The sequence below is a fragment of the Spodoptera frugiperda genome, chromosome 21, assembly GCF_023101765.2.
Source record: "Spodoptera frugiperda isolate SF20-4 chromosome 21, AGI-APGP_CSIRO_Sfru_2.0, whole genome shotgun sequence".
Lineage (NCBI taxonomy): Eukaryota > Metazoa > Arthropoda > Insecta > Lepidoptera > Noctuidae > Spodoptera > Spodoptera frugiperda.
The window spans coordinates 6,229,527-6,243,542 of record NC_064232.1 but is presented as its reverse complement, the minus strand read 5'-3'; the positions used below and the strand labels follow the sequence as shown (position 1 = coordinate 6,243,542).

At 36.1% G+C, this 14,016-nt stretch overlaps 1 protein-coding gene across 1 annotated transcript in view; it reads left to right on the top strand.

Annotated features, from left to right (window-relative positions):
• LOC118280377 (uncharacterized) overlaps positions 1-11,446 on the top strand; it is a 35,487-nt gene extending 24,041 nt beyond the window's left edge. The window contains exon 5 of the mRNA XM_050701941.1: positions 10,957-11,446. Coding sequence (XP_050557898.1) covers positions 10,957-11,310 — 354 coding nt within the window. The 3' untranslated portion in view covers positions 11,311-11,446. The remainder of the gene's footprint in view (positions 1-10,956) is intronic.
• The last annotated feature ends 2,570 nt before the right edge of the window (positions 11,447-14,016 follow it).

Sequence of the window (14,016 nt, the reverse complement as noted above, 5' to 3'; positions counted from 1 at the left end):
ATTGTATCGCTTTTGAAAATAAAAATAACCTTTTCTAAAACCACCCCTTTCTACGAAAAAGAGTTGAAAAAAAAATACGACCGCGAGCAACCATTCTCACAATCTTGAGACAAATTCACTGAGCCCGCGAAACAGCAATACAGAAACCCTATAAGTAAGAAAGAGATAGCATTACGACTACAACGACGTCTTAAAACCCCGCTTCTATTGGCCGATTTGTATCGAATAAAAGTTTGTAAGCGATCCCATTGGTCGGTTGTATTATTTTTTTATACACTGCGTTCGGATATTCGTACGGGGGGTGCCTTTTTTACGAGTTCTGAATTTTATTACGTACTTGCGAACAGATATTGGTGTTTCCGAACGGAGTCGGCGATTTAGAAAATGTTTTCTTTATTTAGGAATATAGAATAAACAATGAATTTGTTTTACACAGTATTTTATCGTTGTGTGGTGAGGGCTGTTTAGTAATACGGTAGTTTCCTACTAGTCAAATTCAATACTTTTATGATCGGTTAGACTACCTAGCGGGTTTACCGGGGCTCCGGCTCGACAAGCAGGAGTAGGAACGGGGTGGTTTTTAGTCAGTAAGAGTCTAACTCCCTCTCGCCTCGTACAAGGCGGAAGAAGTCATTGGATGATTTTTCCCCATTAAAAAAGGCAATTTTCGATTGTTATGTATTTTGGGCTGAATTTCATTAATCTACTGATTATTTGTTAGTTTTCCCAGGACCCCTAGTGCTTATTAGTAATACCTATATGAGCTGTAGTGATCTAAATTGAGCGGTCTAGACATTATCATTAGAACTTAAGACTCAAGAAGACAACTCAAGTTCATCCGTGATCATGGCGCTTGCAACAGTGCCGAAATATCGGAAACTCATCGACATAAATAAACATGGTAAATATCCCGTCTTAAGTTCTAATGTTAGTGTTAGTGACCTTTTTTTTAATGGGACAAGCCCGCCTAACCTCCTATACCGCTGCAACTCCTGTGCACCAGGATCTACAGTAGATACAACCATGAAAACACCGGAACACTGAAGTCCGGTGCGTCTCAGAGACATGAATGACTGTCTTGGATCCAGTAACGAAACAAATCAGTGTTATTGACCATCTCAGTTTAATAACTTATATCGGTCTAGACATCTAGTTTCAATGAAAAGTCTTGGACTTTTAAGATCTTATTTTCAGAAACCCAAATACCCATGAAATACCGACACAATTTAACCGGAATATCTTCGTATTACGGCAAAAATCCCACCACTTGGTCATCATTAAATAAATTTTCAACGACGCTTCCCCCTTTGCCATAGACTTTGAACAAATAGACATGGCATTACATTATTGAAATATCCTCTTAATAGCTCATATTAATAGTAGTTGGGGAGTCGGAGATTGGGAAGGGAGGTAATTGGACCTCCGGTAACCTCACTTACACAACAAAACACAACACAAGTGTTGTGCCATTTCACGTCGGTGTTTGGCGAGGCCGTGGTATCACTCCGGTCGAGCCGGCCCATTCGTGCCGAAGCATGGCTTTCCCACACTTATACTCTCTCATTCTCCCACAATTTTTTAAGATGTGTATGTTTCTTAGGTTTACATGAAATAAACTATTGAACGGACTAAGATGGGTAAAACTAGTACAGTCTGAAACAACGCAAGCGTTGTTTCTTTGTCGTTGGGAAAATCTATTCGAAGCTACACTTTTCAAAGAGTTAAGCTAGATTCACTGACGGTCAGACTGACAGACTATTACTGCTATTTAGAGTCGTTTAATGGTTATTTAACTCAGTCCGTAGCGATTGTTTTCGATACGAAATCGTTCACTAAGATATAGTTCAAGTAATTATTAAATGTCTCTGAGTGCAGCAATTTCAAAAGTACCTATTTATGGTTTAATTGGAATACATGATTTTACTTGACTTGACTTAAAAAATTAGGTTCCTGACAAAAAAAAATGTGTTGAAGTCGAATTTTTTTAAACATAGTATTTATTCTTTACAATAACAATTTAATACACCACAGCGCAATAAAAGCCGGCTCTACACATTGCAAGCGCCGCTCACCGCCGGGCACCGAACAATTATTTAACGTCAGACGCAAGCAGCTCCAAGATTGTAGCTACGATACGGAACCCACCTCCATGTGCTATATATTTTATATATCTTTATATCTTGCTTATAGCCTCGTTGGTCGAGTGATTGCACGTGCGATTCCCGGGTCAAGCAAAGTATTACTGGACTTGTTTCGGTTTTTCGAAAATTTCTCAGTAGTAGCACGGAGTCTGGAATTGGTTAGTTTCCTTGGTCAAAAACAAATTATTATTTTGACATTTCAATATATAGTTAAATATTCCAAAATAATCCTATTTTCAATCATTAAATTGACGATATACTTACTTATTTATTTAAATTTTCTAGCTAATTTTAGAGAAGTAAGTATGCTATTCGACGCAAAATTCATAGAAAAGTATTGAATTTGACTAGTATTAAACTCAGTAAACTCAGAAATATTGTACTCAGTATATGGCAATAGGCTCAGCCCCTATTACATGGGACTTATAACACAAATTGTGAAAAGTGAGTGTACATTGTATAGCGGCATTACGTGCCGTAATGTGCACCTCTGCCGGGGTAGGCAGAGGTGCACATTCGAGGTTAAAAGGCGTGATGTTGCAAAATCTTTATATCTTATTTAGTGTAGATAATAATATAATAAAACATTAAAATTGAAATTAATTTTAATCGCGTTGATCACTAATTTTATTTTAGTGTGCGTCTTGTATTTAGATTATTTTAAAACATTAGACACGTATTTTTTATTTTCTTACGGAAACAAATACTTTCGAAGATATATTGATTTGAAATATCGCGTGACGTTACTTCTAGGTACGTTATATGTAGAAATGACGTATTTGCTCCCACTCTTAAACTTTGATTCGTTTTATTGCGCATACCACGCAAGTCTTGTTTCATGTCGGATTTCTGTGAGGCCGTGGTATGACTCGGGTCGAGCCGGCCCAGTAGTACCGAATAGGTATAGTCTGGAATAACACATAGGATTCTTTTTACCCTCGTAACCTGAGTAAAGCCACTGAAACAAAATTATTATTCAAATTACCCTTTGAGACCTCTAGCGCCCCCTACACAACACATTTTAAATTAATCAGAGCCCTATACTCCTTATCTTTTTAACCAAAAACCCACATGTTATAATAATTAATTAATACAGCCACCATATTAATATAATTTTAACACAGAATCATAATAGCTTTGCCATAAATACGAGAAGGGAGTCGGGAACATCAAAAGAGCTTAATATTATAATCTATTGTTGTACCATAGACAATTAATTAAGTCTAACAATGGCGGAGATTAGATTGCGCGCTAAGATTTGGCGGCAAATCGTCGATTCGGTTTTGGAGGTTATGTTTTATTTTGTTTATGTTAAATTGTTTAATGAAATGATTGTTGACTGTTTTACGAATAACGATCAAGCGTTCTGTCTTATTCCTGCTTTTAGTTTTAGCACCCGGATGCTCAAGTACCCCTCTTCCCAATCCCCGATTCCACAATAACCCTTAAATTTCTAACCCCTCAAAAAGCCGGCAACGCACTTTTAACGCCTTTGGTGTTTCGGGTGTCCAAAGGTGTCCTCTGGTGGGCGCCGGCAATTGTTTACCATCAGGTGATCCGTATCGAATATAATCGGCTTACTCACATAACAGTTTACCGAGGAACTCGACTGGTTTCAAGCCATGCTAGAGGCTCATATTAATGAGCAGCATTCTGCGACACACGACGCGGCGACTGTCTCGAGAAACTAGTCGAGTTCCTCGTCAAACAGTTACGTATGTAAGCCGATAACATAATAATTTAATGAGGAAGTAATATCAAATTGTTGAAATTCAGTCCTGTAGATCATCTCAACTTCACGCCTGTCACCCATGGAGGTAGGCAGAGACAATAGAACGCCAATTGCTACGAATCTTACATACCTCTTTCGCTTCATCAACAGTCATTAGTCTTTTCATGCATGCTCGTCAGTTAAAGGTACTTTTAATTTGGCTCTTCTTTAATATATCGCCAATCTGGTCTATATGTCCGTCTAGGGCGCCCTCTACCGCCTGTAGACACCTTTGAGATTAACCAAAATTGTACGCGAAAGGGAACTATTATAAATAAATAAATTGGTCGTCATATTAGACCAGTATTGGCCTCCAATATTGTCCAGCGCACTCCATAATAAGTAGGTACGTATACGCCATGAATCTGATCGTGGCCGTCGGACGAACCGTCGCATCGGCCATATTTGAAATATTCATATTTCGAATGAATATTCAAACTGTTCTCTGTTTACATTCACGGCGTTCCAATTTCAAAATATTTGCATTTATTTATTTATGGATACGGGACCTTTTTGTTCGGAACTTTTTGCCGGCGTTCCATTTGCGAAAATATTTTTTTTAACGGTCTCCCTCTATCTATCCTTTTCGCTCTTCATACAAATATCTATTCTCTCTTTCTAACATATGGAATATTTTTGCTCACACATGATTTTTTTTCTCTTTCTTTTTAGTGAAACGTGGTATTTATCTATCCTTGTCTGACATTTTGACTTTTGATTGACACTTTGTATATTTGTGTTTGACTATTCAAATTGAACAGTATTCAAATTATTGTAAACATATTTTTTTAACCCTTTAAACAAATACTGCGGTTTGATTTTTAACAAATCGTTTTTAAATATTGCTATTTAAATATTATTGTATTATTGTATGGTTCTATAGAATATTTAAATGTATTGTCCCGTAGTTTTATTTTACATCCCAAATGTATCTATAGCAGGTGGCTCTGTAACAGAAATTGATATCTGTATAATTTAAGATAAATCAAATACAGTCGACTGTCGATAATTCAAAATTCAAATTCGAGGGACTTTTCAAAATATTTCAAAGTTAAAGTCAAAATTTTTACTTTCCTCTGCTTTTGGTACTTACCACCTGCAAATTCTAAGATCTTTCTCTCTCTGCAACCTGAAATTATCTAGAGTTTGACGTCGATAAGTTCGAATTAACGTAGTCATTTGGTTACATAAAATTTATTTTTTCGTTCGAATTAGATACCAATTACCCAATCTCCCTTTCTCAATCTTCTCAATCCCCAATTCCCCAACAATCCTTAAATTCCTAACACCCAAAAGGCCAGAACGCACTTGTAACGCCTCTGGTGTTTCGGGTGTCCATAAGCGGCGCTAATTGCTTACCATCAGGTGATCCATCTACTCAAAAAACAAAACGATTAAAAGAGAACCTATTAAGTAATCAGGACATAAAACAAAATCAATTAATAAATAAACAAATGAGTAATAAACTATCCCCTTACCCCTCCCCCCTCCTGCACCCCTCTACTCAGTAAACGTCAGTATCACGCGTTACATCTCTATTCCGTATATAAATTGTAATAAAAGTGAATATGTCAAAAAGTAATTAATACTTAGGCGGCAACCCCTGTCTCTTGTAGTGATGTGCTCACTACTGGCTGTAGTATCGATATCGATAATATTTGATTATAACTTTCGTGAGACATACTAAATTAATTAGCATGTTATCGGCTTACTCACGTAACTGTTCGACGAGTAGCAGCGCGACAATCGCCGAGTGATTTGTCGCGGAATGCTGCTTTTTATGAAACACGCCGGTAATCGAGCCTGATGGTAAGCAATTGCCGCAGCCCATGCACACTTGAAGCACCAGAGGCTTACAAGTGCGTTGCCGGCCTTTTGGGGTATAGTCACAATCATACTTTAGTAATTGTTGATTAATGATTGATGGATGTGTGAATGTTGTGCATTTAAATGAATTATAATTCATTAATTTTTTTGGGGGATAATCATCCGACTTCTCTCACCTTGGGCGAGGCGAGAGCGAGCGTCAGACTCTTACTGACTAAAAACCACCCCAACACCTGCTTGACGAGCCGTAGCCCCGGTAAACCAGCTAAATAGTCCGCAGTTTCGGATAATTCATAACATTAGTGTTTAGATGTAAGTCCTAATTAAACAACTACTGGTTGTCCTAATAAATTATAAATCATACTTTCTTAACACATTGAACGCAGTGGTGGTCACCGGTGACCGACGTTAGCGGAGGATTTGCCTTCAACAGTTTTCTATTGGCAGTCAAAGACTTAAAAATCTGAGCCCACAAAACAAAACAATCTCGAAGAAAAAATAGCAAAAAAATTTTTTTTTTTTATGGGACAAGCCCGCCACAACCTCTCATACCGCTGCAACTCCTGTAAACCAGGATCTATAGTAGATACAACGATGAAAATACCGAAACACGTCACAGGGACATAAATGACTGTCTTGGATCCCGCAACGAAATAAATCAGAAGATATTATTAGAGGAGAAGAAAAGAAAACGATAGTTTCCACTTCCCTCGGTGAATTTAATGCAGGAGACAGAATGTCTTAAGCCTTAAGGCACAAAGAGACTCCACAACTGGGAGAAGCCCAGTCGCCTAGTACCGCGGAAATTTGACTTAAAACTAAGTGGGTGCTATGTGTGAGCTGTTATACTTGCTAAAAAATATATCGATAACTCCTTACTACTAACCACCCCCGCATCCCTAATCGCAAAAGGGCCGGCGTCATCTGCGGGCGGCATATTGTCGCCACCCTTCTCGCCAAGTGAGGGGGGATCGGTCACCAGATTACTCTGAATCTTTCGCCGCGCCTCACGGTCCAATGACTTTTCGAGTCCCAAGATTTAGAAGGATTTTGAATTCATATTCGTTGGATTTAGATTTTGGTTGGGAGTTCTTTCGGAGGGTTACACATATTATTTAAGCTAATATAAGATTGACTGTTTGCATTACACCATATATTTATTTAAAGTTCTCTAAAATTATATTTTTAAATATTACTCATAAAATACAAAAAAAAATAACATTTAAAAATATGAAAATAGGAGCCGATCAGTAGTGGGAACGTGATCCAAGCTACCGGTGGTTAGGGCTCCAGAGACAGAAATCTCCTTACAATACGTGCCGTTTCGAGGAGTACTGCCTTCTACATCAGGCCCTTAATCCATCCACCCAACGCCAGCCTCCTAAGATGGAGAAGATTACACCATATTATTATTATTTGTTTTTGGGACAAGCCCGCCACAACCTCCCATACCGCTGCAACTCCTGTAAGCCAGGATCTACAGTAGATACAAAACATGAAAACACCGGAACACTGAAGTCTGGCGCGTCCCAGGGACATGAATGACTGTCTTGGATCCCGCAACGAAACAAATCAGAAGATGTTATTAGAGGAGAAAAATAAAACGATAGTTTCTACTTCCCTCGTTAATAAATTACACCATATGGGAAAACCTCTTATGACTTAATTTAAACCACATATTTGTTATCATCTTGGCTGACAATATACGAAAAATGAGCGAAATAGGCCCAGTAAGTAAGCCAAAAGGTGGAGTCTACTCCAAAGCTACTGGGTCGACTTGGAAATTTCTTTGATTAATGATCAATACTTGTTCCAAAATTATCAGAATTATACCATGAACATCAAGACATCAATCGATCATCTACTAAACAACCGTGCAATAAAAAATTAAGACACTACTTACCCCAAAATACAACACAAAAAGATCAAAGAAAGAAAAACACACATTACCAACACATAGACCATTTTAATCACGCCATATTAAGACCATGAAAATCAAGAATCATTACCGACAACATCTGTTACTTTATTTCAATATTTCAATAAAAGATTGACATGATTTTCAACGATTCAATTTGACACAATGAAAACTTCGGCGCGTAAAAAAACGCGGCCATATTTAAAAATGGTTGACAAATGATTTCGATATTTGAATCGGGCGCGAACATCGATCAATTTGATTGGTCACGGGCTATCGGCGGGCCCAATTTGTCATTTTACGTTTAAAGAATATTTGTTTTTTTGATAAAAAATATAAAACGGTCGTTTTTATTCGCTGTTTTGTTGAGAATTGGTAGTCGTTTATCAATTTGCTAATCATGGTTGAAGAAAGTCGATTAGTTATGCATTTTAAGTAGTTATTCTTGTCGCACAATTAGAATGAAAGTGACCGAATCCAAAAACTGCAAGTTCTTATAGATTAGTGGTACATTACTAGTTCTTTGGTTGTGGTCCGAGATCCCAGAGCTGTCAGACATATCTTATTTTTACAAGCATATAACCTTCGGCTTACAGTAGTCTTGTATATACTTTTTAATGCCTGAATGTTTGTAAAGCTTGCCGAGTGACACCTGCGCAGGTACCAGGTGAGAAAGGTAACTAAAAATTAGACTCACTTAACGTAAATTTTTATGTCTGATTTTTATATATGTTTTAGAATATATATATAGAATATTACTTTGAAATCATATTAAAAAAATCAGACACTTTCCATGGACCAAAATTTTTATCAGACGGCTTAAAGCTCTAAAAAATAGTGCGCCTTACAAAATTGTAATAGCAATATATGGTGCCCCTGTAATGCAAAACAGTAGTACAAATCATCATAGTTTTACCAGATAATTTGCACGAACGTGATTACCATCGTGAATGTTACAAATGTGCTACTGCTTTGCCGAAAAGATATTTCTCTCCAACCTCACATATATTGCTATTACAATTTTGTAAGGCGCACTATTTTTTAGAGCTTTAAAGCGTCTGATAAAAGTTTTGGTCCATGGAAGATGTCTGAATTTTTTAATATGATTTCAGAGTAATATTCTACAAAACATATATAAAAATCAGACATAAAAATTTAAGTTAAGTGAGTCTAATTTTTAGTTACCTTTCTGACCTGCGCAGGTGTCACTCGGCAAGCTTTACAAACATTCAGGCATTAAAAAGTATATACAAGACTACTGTAAGCCGAAGGTTAAATGCTTGTAAAAATAAGATATGTCTGACAGCTCTGGGATCTCGCTCTATTGTAGAATATATTTTATAACGCCAGTTTATGATAATCAAATTCAAAGTCAAAATTATTCAGGAATTCCAAATAGACCAGGAAGGCACTTTTGATCATCAAAGCAAATATAATAATATTAATAACGTCTGTCTGTCGCTCAGTCCTCTAGTTGCTCTATTTGCTCGTTCCAAAGTGTAGATTCCTATGGAGAAGAACGAAGGTATGAGCTGACTTGGGTGATAGGATATTTTTTATCTTTCAGAAACGCGGGCAAAACCGCTGGCAGAAGTTAGTGATTAAATAAAATCTAAAATTATCACATTATCCTTCATAAAAATACATTTTATGGAATAAAAAGTTAACTGACACTAAAAAAAAACACATTTATATCAATCTGGTTACACACAATGCGAGAATGACATTTCAATATTGACATTACAATAGCTTTGTCCTACACACAGTGGCTCACGCCTACGCGTCATCGGATCGATCGATCGGATGATGAATAGGACATTTTTATTTTTATATTCTTGCGAAAAATAACGTATCGAATTTAATTTTCTGTGATTTTTGTCATTTGCGTATTTGGTTATCGATATTTATATTATTTTATTGTAACTTTCGTGAGACATACTTAAATAATTATTATGTTATCGGCTTACTCACGTAACTGTTTGACGAGGAACTCGACTAATTTCAAGCCATGCTAGAGGCTCATATTCATGAGCTGTATTTCACGACAATCACCGCGTCGTGTGTTGCCCCACACTAGGATTCTCTCCTGTGTCGTCGGTGCGTTAATAAACATTCAATTTCACATACACATGACACCCATACCCGGAACAATAATTTGTGGATCACACAAAGAGTTGTTTCGTGCGGGAATCAAAACTGTAACACGTTGCACGGCAGCCAGTTGCCCAGTCACCACACTTTATATTTTATATAGCACTTTGCAAATAATAAAGTACTATAAACTGAGATCAATTCCAGATTCCGTGCTGCAACTGAAAAAATCTTATAAAATAGTAAAAATAAAAGCCAAGAATCAAGCTCGGTAGACGCATCTTTCGACCAACAATACCGATTTATCTAGATTTAAATGGATAAATAGCAATATTTTTAGAACGAGTTACATTTCATTTCGAAACCTATCAAACAATTTACAATTTTATAAATTGGAAACACACAAAACTAAAGGCTTGAAAACAACTGCATGACGTGCACAAAACGAAAATACAAAAATAAATAAAAAAAAAAACAAAAATAAAATCACAACAAAACCGCGACGCGCGGTCAAACGTCAACGCTTCTCTTTTTTTTTCTAAACACACAACGAACGAACGAACGCGGGCAAAGGAACATTGCCGTACAGCCCCGCCTCCAACCATCAATAACATGCGACGTCAAACACAATACGCTGTTACTCGCTATTTATTCCGTAAAACTGTTAGAATTTCTGCGGGAGACGAAAAAAAAACGATTTTTACGATACAAAACGAGAATTCGATTCGTGATTTTTTATTTATTAAGTAAAAAAAAAAAAATGTATGAGCGCAGTTTCGCGCCCTTTTCGCTGTCATTAATGTCATTTGTCAATTGTAATTTGACGATTATGACTTTTTTTTTCGGTAATGGAGTAAATCCAATAATGTTGTTTTAATACTTTTTTATTATTATAAAGAAAATGAATGATTGCTGTTATTATTGTTATATTTCTATTAGGAAAAAACAGCTAATAAAAATGTAAGGTTAAAAAAAATATTATAAATATTTACGTAGGATTTAGTAGGTTTATGATTTTTAGGTGATAATGATGGTGTTCGCAGATATAAATAAAAAATTGTGTATTTTTGGTACAGAATATTTATTCATCGAGTGTAATCGATAATACGTTGTCGAGAAACGGGTTCGAATCTCGATCTGCAAAATATTATTGTGATTTATCTTAACTCTATAAACTCATTATTAACAAAATTTATCTCTATCCACAGGTAAAAATATGGTTTCAAAACCGACGCATGAAATGGCGGAACTCAAAAGAGCGAGAACTCCTCGCGTCAGGTGGGTCTCGGGAACAAACCTTACCAAACAAGAACAACCCCCACCCTGACCTATCTGATGCTGAAGCTGATAAACCAAAACTATCTCCTCTCTCACCATCAAATGAAGAACAGACTGAGGACATGAAAAAGGTTTATGCAACTACGTCAAATGACTTTAGAGGTTATGACGACAAAATGGCGGGCGGGCAAATGTTTTCCCGCGACATTTCGTATCAAAACATGGAGGAAGACGAATTTGAAAGCGACGCTAGCGCCAGTGATGAAGAAATTAATGTAACATGACCTGTTTTTGTATGTTAGACGAGAAATTTGTATGATAATTGTGTAGTGTTGTGTATATTTTGGTTGGTTCTAAGTGTAGGGATGTAATTTAATAGTTTATTAATTGGTTAAATGCTTTTACTGATGGTGTTCCGAATTTCGAGTCACGGATACCGATATTGACATTACTTTTAAGGAGTTTCTGTGAAAACCTAAAATCTTAAGTATGGGGAGAGCCATGGTTCGGCACGAATGGGTCAGCTCGACAGGAGTGATACCACGGCCTCACAGAAAACCGACGTGAAACGTGGCATGCCGTGTTTCGTTGTGTGAGTAAGGTTACCGGAGGCCCTTCCCAATTCGAATATGGATTTATTTCCACAGTTTTCGAATTTATTTAGGTCGTAAATCTTGAATATCTACTTTAAAAATACATATTAAATTTTCCCTTTTTCCTTTTTTTTTTCCTTGAATCGTCTCCAAAAATAAGATTTTATTAAATCAATCTTGATCGGAACATTGTCAGTATAAGAATTTAACTAACTACCTAAATAAAATAAATGAATATGAGTGGAAAACAGTATGCAATATTATCAAAAAACTAAAAAAATAAGTCATGAAAGAACTACTTATGATTAAACCATCAGTCTGCACCAATCTTTAGTATTATAAATAGCCACTAAATAGAACTATGTTTTTTTAATAAGAAATAACAGCAGCGATGGAATTATAAATATTGAAATAACATTTTCAGGAATAATTTTCTACAAAAAAATGTTAACTAAAAATCCTTAGATACATTTTAAAAACAATATTTTTAATAGTCTTACAACTAAAAATATCTATTCAATAAAAACAATATAACTTTTTATATTTTGTAGTAGATTTGCCAATTATTCAGCGTCTTAACTGTTTGACATGAAAAGTAATTTGTTTAATACCAGGCACTAACCTTGACATTTAGTCGTAGTAGGGTCTAAGTTCATGTATTATTTTATTAATGTGTTACATTTAAAATTATGTATCTAAGGTATTTTTAGATAACAATGCAAGCAACCATTATTTTTACAGGGTTTTGTCATACAATAGTAATAAATACATTATAAACATTGTGTTACAATAACATCATAATCTAAATACGAATGAAGAACAAAACACACATAACAAACACGGCTCTGACACAGCGTTATTTCAAATTAAGGTTACCGCTAGCTGTCACCGTGCTTACGGCGCGCCGACGGCGTGCAGCAAGCGCGCGATGCGAAGTCGTTTCGCTTGCGCCTGGTTGGCCGCTTGCTGTCGGTGAGCAGTCAAGGTAAGCGTCCACAGGCCCGCATCATACGCATCGTACGCATTCCATATGACGTCATCAGTACGCATCGCATGTAGGCATTGCCGATGAGCGGTCCGTACGATGCGGATCAGTGGACGCAGTTGTATGAGTTTCTATACAAGACAAATTAAAATCCGTTGCGTGCGATGCGGACCTTTGGACGCTTACTATAAGCGTGCGGACTGCACACTGAAAGCGCGCGGACCACCAAGAGGACCGCCGTCGCCATTTTTGTATTGACGTTATAAAATATATCATACGACATACAATTTAAAGTTCAAATTTAAAGCAAGCTAATTGCTGTGTTGGTGCGGTGCTTGTTAAGTGTGTTATGTCGTTAAATAGTTAAAATTGTGTAATAATTAACAGAATTTAAGAGGTAATGAGCAAGATATAATAGCTAAGCTGTGAAACTATGAGACAGTTTCCTGAGTATGCGATGTATTGATAGTAGGGAAGCCAAACATAGCACGCATCTTTCCATAAAAAAAAACATGGCTTAGATGAAGCCGTTTCCATCAGGCGCTAAACTATGTGTACCAATGAATATGATTGGTGGAAGCCAAACGCATCCTCAGCAACGTAGCATAGCACATCTCTGGTGGAAAAGCACTCTAAAAGATTCAACTGCCGGTCTATCTGTCTGTCCGGTCTTGCCTCTTGTATTCTGTTAAAAATAAATATAACATAATAATAAAACTTAAGTTTGTAAATACATGAAACTTTAATAATAAGTATGTAATTGTAAATATTCAATCTGTAGATTAATTTGGTGCAAAATTTATTATTTATATACCGACATATTTTTAAAATCCGTCCTACATTTTAATTGTCCTAATACAAAATTGCCAATTACTAGAAAAAATAATAATTACATCCCACCAAATCCTACAGGTATTTCATAAAATAGTAAAAAATACGCCATAGTAAGCCAATTTAAATGAACCATTATTATTTACATTTAAACCGCCATAACTTTTATTTCATTTGAAATGAAGGTTACATTTGCACCAAAAATGTTGTAAATAAACTTACATATTATTATAAATTATTAATTAATTTAGTTTCTAAGTGATCTCAGCTTAATTATAAGATCAAGACTTTATGTATAATTAAACTAAATGTAACAAATGAAATCAATGTGCAAATATAAACGAATGTAAAATTACTTTGGATTTTCATTTCATTTATTTCCGTTTTCATTTTAAATGTTTGATTTACCAATTTTTTATGGAATAGGGGTCAAACGAGCGGACGGGTGACCTGATGGTAAGCGATCAGCGTCGCCAATGGATACCCGCAACACCAGAGAAGTCACAGGTGCGTTGCTATATTAAAAAGGAATACGCTCTTTTCTTGAAGTTTTGAAGGTCGTATTTCTTCGGTACGTTTCT